This window comes from Prinia subflava, chromosome 4, assembly GCF_021018805.1.
Source record: "Prinia subflava isolate CZ2003 ecotype Zambia chromosome 4, Cam_Psub_1.2, whole genome shotgun sequence".
Taxonomy (NCBI): Eukaryota; Metazoa; Chordata; class Aves; order Passeriformes; family Cisticolidae; genus Prinia; species Prinia subflava.
The window spans coordinates 24,934,951-24,953,787 of NC_086250.1; the positions used below are offsets into that span (position 1 = coordinate 24,934,951).

The 18,837-nt window shown below is 42.3% G+C and overlaps 1 protein-coding gene across 1 annotated transcript in view; it reads left to right on the top strand.

Annotated features, from left to right (window-relative positions):
* PLBD1 (phospholipase B domain containing 1) overlaps positions 1-17,417 on the top strand; it is a 37,433-nt gene extending 20,016 nt beyond the window's left edge. The window contains exons 5-11 of the mRNA XM_063396133.1: positions 1,679-1,843; positions 2,712-2,856; positions 9,158-9,358; positions 9,469-9,609; positions 13,818-14,003; positions 15,613-15,719; positions 17,173-17,417. Coding sequence (XP_063252203.1) covers positions 1,679-1,843; positions 2,712-2,856; positions 9,158-9,358; positions 9,469-9,609; positions 13,818-14,003; positions 15,613-15,719; positions 17,173-17,340 — 1,113 coding nt within the window. The 3' untranslated portion in view covers positions 17,341-17,417. The remainder of the gene's footprint in view (positions 1-1,678; positions 1,844-2,711; positions 2,857-9,157; positions 9,359-9,468; positions 9,610-13,817; positions 14,004-15,612; positions 15,720-17,172) is intronic.
* Positions 17,418-18,837: the final 1,420 nt, after the last annotated feature.

Here is an 18,837-nt window from a genome sequence, read left to right on the forward strand (position 1 = left end):
TGAATGGACTTCCTAATATTTACAGAGGTTTTGATTTGGAGTGATGGTAAGAAAGCACAGAAATGTGAAACTTTTTAAAAATACGCAGGCAATTCTGACTGATGCTGTAGCAGTGACAGTGTAGGTAACTGTAGATATTACAGTGAAAGCAGGTTTTATGAAGAATATGGAGTGGTAGCAAATGGATGTCAAGTACCATTAAAATGTCTTGGGGCTGGCTGAGCAATGTTATGCAAGCCAGTTTGCTCCCTTCTTGGTGGTACTGTACAGTGATGCCTGTGTGAATCAGATACGGGAAAATGGCTTTTTCTTATTGTATGGTGCGTTTTCAGTGCAGCTGAATGGGAAAAATGGTGCTTAAGCAGTGCCAAGTCTCTGTATATGGATTCCAATAAAATAGAAGTTGTGACTGGTTTGTAACTGATTCATACTTCTAAGTTGCTTAAAACTATCCAAAGACATGTTTCTTGATGCTGCTCCATTTGGATCCATACAGCAAAAACATGATAATCTAAAGCAATGTAACATACATGAAAATTTGTTTTGGATTTCTTCCTTGAACTATAGCTGCTGTTGGGGCCTTCTGCCATGAATGGTTTTAGTTGTCAGGATGGCTTATTTCTCTTCTGTGTAAGCATTGTGGGAAGGCTTAATTCTGTCCCTTGGGATACATGGACTGGAGTTTACATTATTTCTGGTTTTCCTGCTGGTAATTCTTTCTGCCAAAGCAGCAGATGAATAACACAGAATTCAGCCTTCTGAATAAAAAGTAAATGTATTTGGTGCTGTTTAAATTTTCTTTGTCCCCCTTTCCTGGGGTTTGTAGAGAGGTTTATTAATAGCTTAATATGGTTTAGTAACAGTGATTTATATTGCAAGTAATAAGTTTCTTTGCTATATGATTATGTGGCATTATAAAATTACTAATCACAGTCCTACAGTGATATGTGTTCTGACTTCTTTTCTGTAAGCATTGCCATAATGAAAGGCATGGTGAAAGCAAGAACAGGAAAGATATAGAAAATGGTATTTGAAGGTTGAGGTTAAATCACTATTAAGCTCTTATTTTTGAAGAGGCAAAGTAAGAGGAGGTTCTAAAGGGCATGTTGCACAACCAGATATGTGTAGTTAACCCTGGCTAGCTCCAACCATAAGGTGTTTTCTAAAGCACGTAGCAGAGTGCCTTTTGACTGACTTTCTTTTTTCAGCTAGTTTGATTGGTATTTGTTAACTTGTTTCCCTCATTTGTTTCTTCCTCCTCAGTCCTGAGGATTTCCTAAATTGCAGTGTTTATAAAAATCCAAGAGTACTAGTGTAAGACTCTTAAAAGACATCTAGATAGACAAAAAAATTAAATTTTACCTTAGTATATCTGTATCAACAGACTGATTGGTATGCTGCTTGCAAACACACACCAAGGTTTCTTGAGTTACAGGTACATCTTCCTTTTTGCCTCAGAAATTGTAGCATTGGTAATGCCACTAACAAGGACCAGATCCTGAAAGTTTCCTCAGTGCCTGGTGCCATACGGAGTGTGAGCATCTGGGCCTTGTCAGCAGGCATTTCATAGACCATACAAGAGCTTTCTTCAGTAGCAAAAGAAAAATTCTAACCAGTGAGGCTGTCTTGGATGTTTTTCTGTCTCCAAGTGGTTTTTGTCATCTTCTCCTTTATTCAGCCACTGAGCAACTTTGATGTCCAGTTTCTGAATGCAGTTGGAGACCTATTGGACCTTATTCCTGCATTATTTGATTATTCTGCACGGGGTGGACAATGCAATGTGGATCCAGGAGGCCATGGGAGATACCAGTGGGATATGGGACACTGTTCTGCGCTGATTAAGGTGAGCACCAGAACTTAATTTCCAGTGACTGTGTTGATTTGCAGTGTTATGAGTCTGCATTTCTGGAGTCTGCCCTGTTCATGCTGCATGTGCATAAAGAGACTTCTCTCAATGACCAAGATGCATTTATGCAGTTGTCATTTGTGCCTCCATAGGATTTTGAGTCTAGTATTTCTCACTTGTGTTCAAGGGGAGGGAAAAGACCAAACCAACCCAAAACCACAGAGATGGATGGTGAAAAGCTGCTAGAGTTACTATCAGCATCCGGACACTCAATGCATCACAGAGCAACAATATTCACCTTAAACTGAGAAAGATTAACTAAAGCATTTGCCTAAACTGAGAAAGATTAAAGCAAGAGGTTTCTGAGCTAACAACAAATCACAGAACCAGGGAAATATTTTGAAGAAATGTATTATCAATACATATTTTTACCTTTTCAAATTGAATTTACTTGCATTTGCTCCTGTACTTCACTTCAAAGTGAACCAGAGGAATTCTCACAGAAACAGGACGTTTTAAATTAATTTAAATTTAAATTAATGTTGGATATGTTTGCAAAGATCTGATCTGAATGTGTGAATAGAAATAGTCAAAATGAAACTGGGGGAAAAATCATACCATGTGATGCAGGTATCCCAAATAACCCCAAGGTGTTTTATTTTGAAAACAACCCATGGGCAAGAATTGTTTCTAGAGGTTTCAGAAATTCATTTAGTACACAGTTAAAGAACAAGAATTTGCTCTTTCTTCAACGATGCAATTAATGCTACTTAAAACAAGTAATTCTCGTAGTTTCTGTCAAGTAGTAAACATGCAGAATATTGTGGAATCTGAGATTATTCATCTTTCTGCTTCTGTTTTCCAGGTTCTACCTGGATATGAGAATATATATTTTGCCCATTCCAGCTGGTTTACTTATGCAGCCACGCTGAGAATATATAAGCATTGGAACTTCAATATAGTTGATCCATACACCAGCACCAGCCGTGTTTCATTCAGCAGTTACCCAGGTAAAATCAAGAAAACCAATACAATGTAGATATTCAGTTTGGCATGGACAACCTTACTGTCTTGTAGCTGTCCTGGCTGGAAAAGGATGGTAATTCCACAAGCACTGGTTTCAATCTACCTTAGAACTTTTAGCCACCAAGAGGACAAAATGCCAGCTTGAATTTTCTGTCTTGAACATGATATTGTTGTCATTGTCTGTAGTTGTTGATTAATCACCTTCAGTGCTCTGAACAGTACTGGTTAAATATTTTACCTCTGGCACAAACATGCTGCTTTGAATTCTGCTTGTGCAGTCTGCAGTCATCTCACGTGCTGAACTCCTCACCATGCCTATTTGTATGTTAGTAATATAGCCAGACAAAATATTCAGAGTCTCGTTTGGGAAGATTAGGTCAAAAGTTAGAGATCACCAGCAAGTAGTGTTTGAGTAGCAAAATATGTACTCTTGCTACAGAAGCACCAAGAAATGGGAATGTGAAAAACCAAAGTAAATCTGTAACTCTGTCTTAGAGCTGACATTGCGTAAGTTTTCAGATGTGAAATTTCAAGTTCAAAAATACCCAGTCAAGAATCTTCATAAAACATTTTAAATGAAGTAAGTACCATAGGAGACGATCTCATTCTCATGAAATTTTGTTGGCTGATGATTTCAAACTGTGCTTTTTTGAGTTATGGTGCCTTACTATAGGGCAAGGGTCCTTCATGGCAGCAGCTCCTGAGACTGTCACTGGGATAATGTTTTGAAAAGCAGTTGCATTCATTTCACATCGAAAACAAGCATTTTTCTGTGGTGATCTGACCCTCCTCAGTGACCCTCCTCAGAAATGCAGCATTTTCTGACAACTGAGATTTTTAATTTGAGGAAGGGATAGAGGTAGTCTGAATGTCTCTTAGTGCACAGCCTTTCAAGAGCTCGGGTTATCTGTGATTGCCTTGGAGGAATTTCACTCACTTGTTGCAAGAAATTTTGCCAAGCCTGTGTAATTTGTTCAAAAGCAAAGGTTTCTGAGCTCTGTTCATCCTGTGAATGTTCATAAGGTTGTTTGCTGCATTGTGCTCAGATTCAAGACTGGGGATCAAGATCAGCCACACAGAGCATTTTTTATTTTATTTTAGTGGTTGTCTCTTTCAGTTGTCTCTTTTGTGGATTCTTTGTATAAGGAAATACAAATATTCTGTTTCCATGAGACTGATAAAGCATAGTGTGTGGCAGGATACCTGAAAATCAGCTACTGCTTTGCTGAAATGGTTGGGGTCTGTTCACTGGTTCAAAATCCCAGTGTGCTTCCCTGAAAGTGTTGAGGTCTGCAGAGATGGCTTATTTTAAAGCCTCATATTGCCATGTGGACTCTGACACAGTGATGTGGGAAAGTGTACTTCTACCAATAAAACTGAGTGAGAACCAAAGTTTTCATGGCTACAGTGAAGTTTGAGAGGTCTGTGGTGTGCGAAATGTGCTCAACTGGCTGCCTGATCACAGGATGCCATCACAAGTGCTAGACAAGCATGGTCCATTGACTGCAGCAAATTGCATTAGCTGTGGTTGTAGTTCACAGACTTGCAATTTTCTATGGGATGAGTAAGCACTGGCCTAGAAATGCTCCAGGGACATCACATAGGAAGGAGGCAACTGCCAAATTCTTCTACTCCATGTTATGATGAGAGATATTTTCAGAGCATCTGACTCTAGAATCTGCAGCTCCTGGCCATGGTTCAACTCAACAATTGTCATGTCTCCTTGCTTTTAGTTCTGCTTTTAGTCTCTGTCCTGATAGACACTAAGAACCAGTAAGAAAGGTCAGCCTAGTAATCTCTCCTGAAAAGTAACATGATCCTATGGACATAGAACTATTAACTTCTGGAGGAAACAGAGATCATTAAAGGACAGGTGCCCTTCCAGGCCTTCAGTGACATTTAATTAAGTTATTCAAAGACTGTTGTCATCAGTAAGATTGGATATAAAGTAAAACTGTGCTGCTGTCCAAAAGCTGTGTCAGAAAACGTTAAGGGGTCATTTGTCTTCTGAGAAGGAATGTGCCAAATCCATGATTTCTCCTGGGGTCACAGAGTAAAATTATCCATATTATCTTTTTTATTTATTGAATTTCAAAAGACAGACTACTAAACTGCAAAAATTAGTATTTGCTGTGACTCAGTTTAGAGGTTCTGAGGCTATTGATTAACCATGATTTTTGTTAGGGTGAGCATTGTGGTACAGCTAGAGGACCTTGCATTTCTTTGCTCATGTTGTGAGTGTGCAGGTAGGAAGACAGGCAGGAATTACAGAGTCCAACCCATCTTCCCCAGCAGTTATCAGTATTCTGCCATCAAGTTTAAATATCCATTGTTAACACCATATCTTCTCTTTGCTGCCTTCTCCCCTTCAGAGCAGCAGTAGTCCTGCAGAGGCACAGTCAAGTGGGAATTAATGGCAGTTGTAATATCTGTTTTTGCAGAATGATTTATTCATTTGCAGCTCTTTTTCACACTAACTCACCTTAATCCTCACTTGAACTCTGCTCATAGTCTTCATCTGCAGACCTGCATATAGGACAGTTCTGTGAACCTTTGAAAAGGACGAATGTCTCTGACCCGAAAGCTTGATCTTCACTGGACATGAGTACTTCCTGTGGCTGGTGAATCAATGCATAGCAGAGAGAACTGAAATTGTACAGAGAATGTTACTCTTCCTCACAAAAGTTGAATGAAGCTGTGCTTATTTGAGGGAATAAGAAAGTGATGATAGAGACAAGGTAGGTTCTATGTTTTGCACCACATATCTAGTGGTGGATCAGACAGGAACCTGCACCTCTCCTCCCTCTGTGCCCCTTTCCCCCCCACCTCCAGTCAACTATTTACACTGCCCATTGAGGCATTCAAAGAAATGAGCCAAACTGGTAAAATTTGTGTTTTTCTTTGGATAGCAGGGAGGTTGCAGCTTCCAGGATTTTCATCCATTTGGATGGAGCTCTTTTGAGCTCCATTTAAGAATAGGACAGTGCCATTTTGACCAAGCACTCTGGTTTGGACAGTGAACTACCTTCTCTGTGCTGAGCCACAGTCTTTTGAAGTATGTTAATTTGATTTTAGAGGTTTAAACAATACTGTTGAAGAATTTTACTTCTACCTTTCCTCCTCTGGTCCATTATTGCAATCTTTCTTAGTTGAGCTAGGTAGTGATATGGGAGTAAGACGGGACAAGTTGTCTTGATGGATGACTATACATGTCATATATATATATATATGTATGTGTGTGTGTATGTATACATATATACATATATACATATATACATACACACACACACACATATATATATATATACATGCTAAGGCAGGAGAGAGAGGTAGTTTGTGTCCTTTGCTTTGAAGTAATCTGATGTTAGTGCAGCATAATCCTACCCCACAGCTTGAGGAAGAGCTGGGATGAACAAACCATGGAAAAGGTGGTAGCCTTTGTTCTCAGGGATACCTTGCTCATGAGATATTGCCAGACCATTTCCTGCTTCTTCCAGCATCTATTTAAAACCTAGAGGGAAGCAAAGCAAAGTGTCTGGTGAGCTTTGGACATGAGACCAGAGCTGTAGTGTGGGATGTACTATTTCTTAGTGCCTAGGAGAGATGTGCAAGTGCAAGGAAGGCAGCTGATGGGTGTTCAGTCTCGACATGAGAAGCAGCTGCCAATTCTCTGCTAATCCGGAGAATACCTCTACTTTCCCATATTCAAGTGTGTTTATGCACCAGGGCATTGGGTATCTCAGCCAGGAGCTGCTCCCATCCATGAGGCGTGCACTAGACCTCATAGCTTTGACTTCTAGCCTGTAAAGCTGACCTCTTCTGCACTTGAATGAGCACAGCGACCTTTTAAAACACAAAAAAGCTGATGCTGTCTGATTCAGAAAGCAGCAGTCTACCTCTTTCAGAACAATAGCAGCCAGGAACGTGCTGCCACCCACATGCTCTTTGATATGCTGACTTTATGGAGAATACTGAGGCTCACATTGCAAAAAATGCTTTGCTTTGCCTGGCTGAGTAATGTCAGTGAGTGAAACTCCAGACTCTGGAAACTTCAGTTTTCTAGTGGCATTTGGAAACTGAATCTAAATGGCTCAGATCCAGAAAATGCAATCAGAGAACTGTTGCTTGTTGCTTGTTTCTCTGTAGAGTTGTCAGGTTCAGTGGAGGGACTGGTTAAAAGAAAAAAAAAAATTAAAAATTGACTTGTGTTCCTAACAAAAATGGGAGGTGTGTTTGCAGAGATGGTTTTACAGGAAAACATAGAAGAAGTGTACAGTGAGATAGCACCTTCAATTACAACAGATTCTCATACACACTTAGAAGAATGGCTCAAGAGGACATCAAACATCTGCTGATATCTCTAGACTTCTCTACCCAGGTTTTATTTTTCTGTATGTCTTTACTGTGGGTAACCTGTTGCTTGTGTTCTAGCTTCCCTTTGTTTCAAAGTTGCCTATGTCTTAAATCAAAATGGTATATGCCATCTTGGAATAATTAGGCTAGTAATGGTGTATAATGGAGGGCATGTTGTGTTATAAAACATTGCAGGATTAAACTTGGTAAATACTAAGGCCTGGAAGAAAATCCCTTTCTTTTCAGCTTAGCTGAGCTTTGCAGTTTATTTGAATTACAGAGTTCAATGTTCAGTTAATTCAGCATCATTCCTTGTGTTAGCACTTGCTTTGAGTCAAGTTTTTCTGTTCTATCTCAGCCATTGATTGAAAATGAAGAAATAAACTACTTGGTTTGTTTTGAAATAGGACACTTGGCAATGTCACCCACAGTAACTGATGCTCAATTCACATCACAATTGTTTTAACAATTTCAGTTATTATCTCTGTTTATGCAAGCACCACTTGACTTGTTATGTGGCAGATGATTGCTAGAATATCCCATGTCTTTGTATAAAAAATCCCCAGAGCCAAGTTTAGGATGTTTCTCTTGTCCTTACTTATTTGAGAGAGATCTTTACTGATAATGTACATCATGTATTGACTCTATCTCTTGAGTAAAATACCAGATGCCTGGGTGTTCAGTCTATTCTATACTGATATTTTTGAAGAGAACAGATGACCATGCAGTGCATTTTCCTGGATCTGTTCTAATTTGAGAATTGCTACTTTAAAGAGATTTTGCTGAACTAGAGCCCTTAGAATTACTTTTGCTTGAAGGTAGTCTGCCTTTTGATAAAAGCCCAGGAATAGGAGCCAGAGCTGGTTTGTCTTTCTTGCTGTCATAGGGTTGGTGACCTTTGCAGATTGCATTAATAAAGCTTGCTGTGGAAGATTTCATGGAGGAGCTCAACTATTATGGCGTAGCACAGCATTTTAGCATTTTGTACTCTTTGAAGACTGATGTTATTAAAAACTTCTTAATATGAGTTTAGGTTCTGTATGATTTCCCTATCAGGAGCTCTGCTGAGTAATCTAGAACCCAAGTTATTTCTGCCGTACAAGTAGTCACCATGCTATCCAAGGCATAGTTGACCTTTGCAGCTCTGTATGGCGCCTCCTGGCGAAGGGTTTGCAGCTGGACCTAGCACTTCTGTTGGCATGTAACCTGGAAGGGAATCTTGCCCGTGGATCCATCTCTGTATTGACTTTGCTGAGCTGGCAGGCATAAACAACCCCAGTGACAACATGTCAGGAGACCTTCTCCTCATACAGGATGTGGTTTATGATTTAAGAGATGCCTTTGTCTTGGAGTTGCTTTTAAGAATACTTAGACAGGAAAAGATGAAACTAGAAGGAAGATTCTTCCGCTTGATTTAATGCAGAAGTGGTTAATTAAGGGGATTAATTCAAGTTAATTAAATTAATTTGTTGTCTTTACAGAGTAAAAATCTAAAACTGATACTGGTTGATGAAAATGTTTTTGTGGAGTTTGTACTTTGCTTTGGTTTTCATTGTTGAATTTTTAATATTTTTTTTGTTCACTTCTTTGTTAGAAACAAACACTTGATAGACATTTAGCATATGTAATCCTTAGCGTGAGACATAGGTTGACTTAAGGAGAAGATTCTAGGCTTGACATACAAACACAAATCAAATGCTTTAGACAAAGAATTAGGTGTCTTGAAAGTATGACAGTTTCTCATTTCAAACTGTGTTGACAGGTGGGCCTAAAGCCCTTGCAGAAGTTTACTTCATCTTTAATCTTTGTACAGTTTGAGTTCATACACACATGCATTGACTCATCCATATCCTTATGGCTTTTGTCTGTTTTTTTCTATGAGTGTATCCAAGGTTCACAAAGATAACAAGTTTTGTATTGTTGCTATTTAAGGCTTTTTGGTGTCCCTGGATGACTTTTACATACTAGGCAGTGGCTTGGTAATGTTGCAGACTACCAACAGTGTTTTCAATGAAACCCTCATTAAGCAAGTGGTGCCTGAATCCTTGTTAGCTTGGCAGAGGGTCCGCATTGCCAACATGATGGCAAATGATGGCAAAACTTGGGCAGAGACCTTCTCGAAGTGCAACTCTGGTAAGTACACCTTCTTATGCATCTTAGGAAAAAAGATGTGTTCCCTCTACCTCTTGTACTTGCTTCCTTCCCTTGGCAAGACATGTAACTCTCTCTGTTCTCATACCCAGGAACCTACAACAATCAGTACATGGTTCTAGACCTGAAGAAGGTCAAGCTGCAGAGAAGCCTTGATGATGGTGCATTGTACATTGTTGAGCAGATCCCAACCCTTGTGGAATATTCTGATCAAACAAATGTCCTCCGGAAAGGTAATAGTTCCTATAGTAGTTACTGGCTTAGGAAAACCATCTCTTTATGCCAACTGAGAATTGTTTTGTACCTGTGAAGGGTTTGTAGAACACTAGTCCTAAGTTTAAAGTAAGGAAGCCTTGTGTGAGCAACCCTCAGCTTTGTGTGAGCATCCCTCTGTGGCCAGGTCAACTGTAATCTATTCATTTATCTGGTATGCTGTGGCAGCAGTGCAGTATCTGTGTCTCCTAGAAGCAGAGGAGAGAAGAAAGACTTTGTCGCCTTGCTTGCTTGCATCCTTGCCGTTTTTTCTGGTATTATTTTGCCCTGTCGTAGAGACCAATGAGGGAAATGTGAGATCTGTTTGGAGCTAAAGCACTACCTAACTGTGATGCTGTGGGCTACTTGAAATGATTGTTGAGTGGATCACTCTGCAAGAAAATTAAATTTTGAATACTAGAGAATTTCTATGTTAAATTCATCTCCTGAACTTTTCTAGATCTCTGTTTTCTGATAAATATTTACTCTTTAAACTGTTCTTTAATTCCCTAGCAAGACTAGCAGCAACTTGATGGAAAACAAACAAAAATCTTGGTGGAGCAGAACACTCATTGTTAGGTTTAATTCACAAGCGTTTACTAGATACTTACGTCATCAACAAAAAGCCTGAGCCTTAAGTGTGTCTGGTGCTTTGTGCTCCTTCCCCATATCACATGCTGAGAGGTTAAATTGATGAATCGCTCATCATCAAAATGATGGGAAATTTGTCTACATTAGCAGCTGGGGTTGCTTCTCTTTGAAATTTTTCCTTGTGTCTAGCTTCTTGGAAAGTTCTGGCGTATTCCAGGCATTGCCACATTGTCAGTATGGTTTTATAAGATATTTCTTATTGATAATTTGGAAAAGTCCCATAAACTCTCTCTTATGCATCTCTGCCTCTTTTGGCTTGCTTTGCCTTGGGCTTCTCAATGCTCTTTTGCATGGAGTGCAGACAAAGAACCTGATAAAGACCTTCTAGATCTGGTATTGGAAACATTGCAACCCCATCATGGCAAAGCTATACCTGTGCAGAGAGGCCAGGCTTGGCAGGTACCTCGAGTTCCGTTTCAGCGATGATTTTGGAGCAGCTGTTTGGTATTCTCTGTAGGACTGAGCCCAGCTCCTGGGCTTGGGCACACAGTGACCACTTCTTCCCTCTGAGATGTTGTAGCTGCCCTGTTCTTTAAGGTGACAGCACGTATTGGAGGTTACATATTACTTTACACATACATCTTTTCCCAGATATCTAAATGTACCTCATGCATATTGGATAACGGAGCAGTCACTTTCTGGGAATTTAAACATTAGGAGGACAGCCTTCAACACATAGGGTGGGCTAAGCACAGCCAAAGTGCGTTTTTGGAGACCTCAGCTGCTGTAAGCAGCAGCAATGAACTCCTCCATGCCATGCGGGACACCAGACAAGTCCCATCAAGGCCCCTGATCTGTTCCCAGGTGCTTGGAGCAACTCAGGTAAAGGTGGTTTATCTTTCTTAAGAGCAATACTGGCTTAAAGTCTTTGTAGAATAGCTGACCCTGGCACACTTCGTCGTTGTCATGTAGCTGGGCTCCCAAGATAATGCTCTTTGGGCACTCTAGTTTGGTCAGACTGAGTTTGCCACCAGCACTGGCTTTTTAAGTCTCTTTGAAGCATAAACCTAGAAGCAACAGAGAATGAAAATTGAAATCTCAGGTGAGCAAAGGCAGGTATTACTGTACTAAGCCTTGTACTGAGGAAAAACGAAGCATTTCCTTATACAGGTTTGAAAATGGAAAGATTCTTTTTTCTTTATGGCTTCTGTCATCTTGTTTTGTAGGCCAGTGCAGATGAGTTCTCAAAACCAGGCATCTCTTATGTTGCCCTTTTCAGGCAAAGATGTCCAGGTGCTTTCTGTATATTGGCTAAGAAAACTCAGAAATCCTTTAGAGGAGGTGAGGGAGGGCAATACTGTCTCAGGTGAAGGAATAGGTCATAGGAGTAGGCTGAAGTTCATGTTTCTTGATGATGAATGAATAATACATCAAAAGCAACACATCAGAGCAAAATCTGGGATCTGAGTGTCTTCCACCATATGCACAATATTCTTATTGCTCTCTCTTTTGATATTACTAATACCTTTTACTCTCAAAGGGCGGAGGAGGAAAGCATTTTGATTCAGGGATTTTTTGCTGCCTTCATATCATCCCTTCCTTTCAACCTCACAGTCTCTCTTGACTTGTTTTTTGTCACTGTGCACTCTGACAGGTTTCACGGGCTTATAGCAGCTCTTGGGTAAAACTTGGCTTAGGTTGACTGCTGAACTCTTTGTATGGGATTTGCAGTCTTGCAGAGCCCGAGACAGAGAAGAGCTCTTGCTGGAGGAGAACTTCAATAGCTTCCTCTGTTTTAGCAATTTTAACAAAAAGTTTTTCCAGGTAGGAGAAAGGGGTCATATGTACGCACTGTGTTCATGTGAGACATTAGCTCCTTTTGGAATCACAGCTAACCCTTACTGGTTTGGAAGCTGATGTATCCTTATCCTCTGGCCTGTGTTGTTAGAGGCTGACAAGTTGCTCATTTCTGGAGGATGCCTGTTGTGGGGTTGCTAGTGGGAGCAAGGAACCCACCAGCGAGGGGGCAGGGGAGGAGACAATTTAGGTAGAGGGAGGTTCAGGTGAGCCAATGTTCTTCTAGGGAGGGATTTACTTCCTTTGTTTTTCTCCTATCATTCAACACCTTTCTCTGGAATTCTCCTGAGGGGGTAAAACCCCTTTCGTTGATGGACATGTCTCTGGGGAGGGGATGTAGAAAGTTCTGGGGGTCAGGGAAAAAGGGAGGACTGACCCAAACTGGCCGGGGGGGGGGGTGGGCAGGGAAAAACCCTTAACAGGAATGAACTCTTACATCATAAAACACACCGCAGCAGCCTGTATTACAACACAGCCTGTACACAACCTGTTTCCTTCAGATAGGCTCTAAGTCATGCACGTGAATACCAGCAGACAAGGTATTCCTGTCTTCACAATCCTAGGCAGCACCCAAGCTAGTGAGGCCTCCACGCAGACAGTGTTACAGTGCTTATGCTGTTCGCGTATCCTTCAGAAGTTTGGTTTGTATTTGTGTGTTTTGCTCTCAGTGAGTTCCAGTTGATTTTCTTGAGCGTCTTACACCAGACTCCTCACACTCTGCTGATCTTATTATGTTTAGGCTTGAATTTACCAGTGCCTAGACAGTAAATCTCTAAGCCAAATCCTGATGCATATGATTTGAGAGTGAACAACAGGGAATATTAGTGCTTTGGAGACTTGAAAATGTGCTACTCTTGGGCCTAGCTTATGTTACATACTTGCTGCCTAAAAAATAGAAAAAATTAAATGTTAAGCTATAGATATCTATTTTTGCTTATTCCAGGACTTCTAGATTCTGACCTGGAAGGTCTTCTGGCTCTTTACAAGATCTTTCCACAGTGGTCTTCTTTCAGGCAGTTTAATGTCACCTACCTAAAACTTTTCTCTGGGATCCTGCCTGGCATCCTCTGCTCTTTAGAGTTAACAAAACTGCAGGATTGCTTTTGGAAAAGTTAGAGTAAGATCAGAAGCTCTGCTGATCAATCACTTCTTAACCTTCAAAGGCAGCTACTGGCAAATTCCCCATCTTTCTTTATCACTGTGTGTAACCACCACTGCACAAAGTGTGTGTGTGGTGGCCTGCCTCCTGTTCATCCCAAGTAGCTCTGTGGTCTCTGTGTGTTTGTGTGTCAGTCCCTTCCTGACATCTCAGCATGGTGTGTTGTTCTGCCTTGCTGAGATGGGAGGGGGGCAAAATCAGAGTGACTTCAGGCCTCTCACTGGGAAGTTTGGTGGAGGTAAACGATCTTGCAGTACATTGAGGTTCATCTGGGAAACCTGCAACAGGTCATGCTGCATGTTCAGGCTCCTGCAAGTCTGGTCTCAGCTGTTTTGCAGGATAAGTCCTGAGGGTGGAAGTCTGGGGGCGGGTTGCCTGGGCACACACAGTCTCCAGTGGTGTTACACTGGGAGTCAACCCTGGTCATGCCAGTCAGTGACTTATTGTGTTCAAACCAGTTTTCTGTGTTGTTCCTTGACATGCTGCTAAGGCAATGCAGCATGGAAAATTGTTTATTTTCTTTTCTGATACAAACAGGAGCATCCAGCTTTTCCAAGTGATTAACAGATTTGTCTCTGGCAGGTTACTGGCCTTCATACAATATACCTTTCCACAAAAAGATTTACAATCTCAGTGGGTATGCATCATACGTTGTCAAGTATGGCATGGATTTCTCCTATGAGCTTGCTCCGAGAGCAAAAATCTTCCGTCGAGATCAGGGCAAGGTGACCAACTTGGAAAGCATGAAGTACATCATGAGATACAACAGTAAGACACATGTTCATGTGCTGTGGAGCTGATCTTAATAAGCAGTGTTACTTTTATTTCTTGGATTATAGTGGGAAACTGCAGCTTCACATACAGATCAGTCCTAAACGCAGAATACACACAAAGCAAAAAGGTAACACAAGCTTACTTTGGAGGTAGGAAACTGGGCTAAAATTGCTCTATTAAGAGCAAGGCCCCTTTGGCTTGTTATTTGACTTTTCCAGAAAGCTTCTGACTCCAAGAGAGAGTACTCCAAGAGACTTCATGGACTGCTATCACCTAATACATTTACAGCCTGTTAATCTTGAAAGCCTTAAATCCTAAGCTACAGTTAGATGTGATCAGACCAGAGAATTTAATGTAAAACTTAAGGTCTTTTTCCATGTTCAGGCAAATGGTCTTTTTCAGGTGGGATAGAGTTAATTTTCTTAGTGGTTAATACAGTACTGTTTTAGTATGAGAGTAATGTTGATAGTTTAAGTGTTAATTAAACCCTGATGTGTTACTTGTTGATAAGTCAAGGACTTTTCAGTTTCTGATGCTCTGCCAGTGAGCAGATGCACAAAAAGCTGGCAGAGCATGGCCAGGACATCTGACCTGAAGTGGGCAAAGGGATATTCTATACCACTGAACCTCATGCTTATTGTGTAAACTGTGGGAATTGGCTGGAAGGGGCTGATCACGGTTCAGGGATGGGCGTTGCATTGGAAAGCAGGTGGTGAGCAATTGTATAGTGAATCACTTGTTTCTCTCAGGGTTTATTTCTCTTGTCCTCCCTCTCCTTTTTAATTTTTATTAACAATTCAGTTATTGAAATAGTTGTTATTTCAACCCATGGTTTTTACCTTTTTCTGATTCTTCTCCCCATCCCATGAGGGGTGGGGTTTGGAGGAATGTGGATGAGCAGTTGTGTGGTACTTAGTTGCCAGCAGGGGTTGAACCAGGACAGTAGGTAATGCTCTGTTTTCTCCTGACAGGAGAAACCCAGCTTAATTAACTTCTGGCTAAACCCAACTCGAAGTACTGATAGCTTTAGATAGTGTATTTTTATTCCCAGTTATAGGGAGCTTACTGATTACTGGGCTTGAGGTTTGGGAGGCCTCTCCCAGGGTGGAGTATTCCTGTCTGGGCTGCAAGTAGATGCTGAACTCACCACCTTCCCTTCCTGGCTTGCAGCTACTGCAGCAGGTGTTCAAAGGTTTTGCTCCTTGACACTTATTTAATCCAGAACAGGAAAACAAAGGCTCTCATTGCTGCATTTCCCCCTCACCCAACCCCCTCTTCCCCTCCCAACCTGCCACTTCCATTTCTCTCCTGACAAAGTTTCTACAAGCTTTTGTCATGTGGAATTTCATTAGGTGGAATAGCAGATATTTGTGATTAGAGGTTGGCAGTGGTGCCCCTGGTATGCAGAAGCAGCTGTATGGTCTTGAATTAGGAGCTTGTCTACTTAATGTCCTGAGTGCTGACACCTAGGGAGAAGCACAAAAGCAATGTGACAGAGTGCAGTTACTCTGCTTTTAGTGACTCCAGCACTTGGCATCAGCTTTTTATGAGGGGGATAACTTTTTTTCTTTTCTTCTGTCCTTCCCACCACATTTCACCCCAGACTATCAGCGTGATCCTTATGCTGAACACAATCCTTGCAACACCATTTGCTGCCGAGAAGACCTGAGTCCTTCTTTACCAGTGCCTGCAGGCTGCTATGACTCCAAGGTAAATTACCTCAATTTCAACATCTGCTGAATGTTTGCTGCAGCCTGTTTGTGCTTCTGTCAGACCTGTAGCATGTTTCCCTGCACCAGGGCAAGCAGGGCCAGGCATATCTGTTCCCTTTTTTCATGCTGTCCCAGTGCTTGGGTACCTCCTCAGATGGGAATTGTCCCTGACATCAGTCCTGGCACAGTGGCAGAGGATACAGGGGAAGGTGTATGAAACTACTGCATCCATGGAGCTTGTGGTATTCAGGGGTTAAACCTCAAATCCTTACAGCAGGAAATGAGTCTTCAGCTCACTTAGGGAAGGAGACTGTTGTACAGCCTCAGCCTCCTGGGAGTGCCTCCCAGAGTCCACAGGAATCTGGTTGCAGTCTTACTTTAGGTTTACATTTACAACAGCCTGGCTCTCTAGTAAGCCACCCTTCTCTGCAAAACTGCTTTCTGAAAAGTTTGGTGAAGATCACTTTGCATTTTGGGGGGATTTGGAAAAATCCTTAGACCCACTGTCCTGGAGAAAGCAGCATTTCTTTTAGGCAGGTTATATGGTATTTTCACTGTGAAGAGCAATGCCCAAGTAAGAAGCTGTGCAGCCTTGGTGTGCTGAGAATTTGTACAGTGTTTTATCCTGTGGGCTCCAGCCTCCTGCATCTCTGGATTACGAGTTGCTAGGATGGGCCTGAGGAGGCTGTTTTGGTATTGCTGTGTCCAGGCAGCTGCGTGTTGCAGTAGACAGTAGTGGGAGACTCCTAGAGCTGGGTAATACAAGAGGAATGAAGAAAATGGTTTTTATAGAGGAGTCTGGTAAGGGAGTGGTCAGTGCATGCTGCAGTGCCTTTGCCAGCACAGTTAGGCAAGGGGAATGGGCTGGAGGTGGAACAGGGGGCCTAAGAGGGGAATCGAAAGAAATAACCCAGAGCACAGACCAAACCTGTTGTAGTTATAAACTCTACAGACAAATTTAGTGTCTGAGTTTGAGAAGATAGAGCAGGCTGGAAACCTCTTTGGAAACAATGAAGGAACAGCACAGAGCCTGGGTAGGAATATTAACTCTGTGCTGCCTTTCTCCGTTCTCGAATTCGAATTACCCTGACATGCCCCAGAGAATGGCCCAAGTGCTCACCCTGCAGCAGAGCTTAGGGCAGACCCCCTCATCCACCTGCTGCAGCCACATAAAACCAGGGGAGGTTGTCCTGAGGGCAGATACTCTGGCTCTTTCAGCCTGGCTAGTGCAAGAGCTAGAGGGCAAGTGTGGGCTTGTGGTTTGCTGGTGCTCTTCAGCACTGGCTGCTGCGTGGCTGGAGATGCCTCTGCGCAGGGGAGGAATTGCTGCCTGTGCATGTTTCCCTCTGCTCACTTCCCTCACCTTATTATCAAATCTCCCGCTCTCTGGGATGGAGCTATGTCAACCCTCACGCTGCTGTTTTGACCCGGGTTCCTGTCCTTTGTTCCAGGTATCGGATTTCCGCCTGGCTGCCGCATTCACAGCCTCCGCCATCAATGGCCCTCCAGTGCAGGGCGGTCTCCCTGTCTTCAGCTGGAGACGGTTCAACCGTACGCAACACCAAGGCCTGCCAGAGTCATACGACTTTGATTTTGTCACCATGAGGCCGATCCTGTAAAACCAGTGTCAATATCCACAAGTGGGTTTTTTTAAATGGAAATTTTATTTCTTGTGTAATAAATCAATCTAAATGTCCACCTGCCTTCCCATGTCCTGCCTGCTAGGCACTTTGTACTGATACTGGCTGCTTCACTGCAGCCCAAAGCACGTTCCTTTATTCTGAGCTGTTTGAGTGGCCCTTCCTTTGATTAGGATTGATGAGAAGCCAGTGGCACAGCTTTCTGTTGATCTGAGCCATCATCACAGCTGTTCCCAGAGCAGGAGTGAGGAGCAATGCCACCAGTGAGAGTTATCTCTTTCTAGTAGCAATATGGGACCTGTCTCCCATATTGGGCTGGGCCAAGCCAGGTGGCTGCTTTGGGTCATGATGGCTTTACCTCAGTGCTGGCTAGATGTCTGCCTTTTGTTTGAGTAGTGTGCTGCAAGTTGCCTCCCATCAAGCATGTGTTCTCCATGGCAGATCAGTCTGTTCTGTACAGGATGTGACTTTCAGTAGCATTGTCAAGACTTCCTTTGTGTGGCCAAAGCAGCTGGCAATGTCAGGCTGCAAAACAGCATGAAGGGAAGCAGCCTGATGGCCCCGCCCCAGGCTGCAGGGGTGGAAATGTGATGCAATGGATCTCTTACAAGGGATCTCTCTCTTGGAATAGATCAGCCCATGCAGTTGCTCAGTGCCATCTCTGCCTGCTCTCTCAGCTGTGGCAGAGGAATCTGACAGTGAGATGGCTGTGAGGGCCAGGGCTGTGCACATTACTCTTAGTTACCTGTGTTTACACCAAGGATTCAAGTCACTGGGCTGTTTTGTACTAGATATCCTATATGTAATTAAGTAAAACAAAATAAGCAGCTCTTTCCTCATGTCCTTGATGGTCCAAGCTAAACAACACACAGCACTGCCCTGTGTTATGAAGGTGAAGAATGATGAGCAGTGTGAGGTTCTAATGAAGCCTCTAGAGTTTAGCTTGTGTGATGGGGAAGTAAGCAAATTATGGCAATATGGGTGAGGTTCTGCCTAAATATATGGCTGTCACAGTAAGGGTGATTTTTGCCAAGTGAGGAGGGAGACCAGAAGTTACAGCTGCTGTTGACGATGAATCCATGAAGGGACTGAAGCGATTTGTTTGCTGAGGTAGGAGGTAGGTGTGAGATGCTATGTGCAGAGACCTCCTTCATGTGGTAGTAGAGATTGGATTGAATTGACCTGGATTGAACAAGCTGCAGCAGGCATTAAGGAGGACACTTAAGGAATGGAGGTGGGTCATGAAGAGCAGTGCAAGGATCTGAGAAAGCAGAGGACCAAGAATCAGCTGCTTCTTTGAAACTGGAAGCACAGAGGGGCTGGAGGATGGCTTGACTTCACTGTCACTCCTAGACAATGCACCAACATTGCAGGGTGTATTTACTGCTTTTTCACACAGTTTTATATAAAATAACAAATGGAGAAGTACTGTTTAAAAGTTGGTCCCCAGGGCCAGGAAATTGCCAATGGATGACT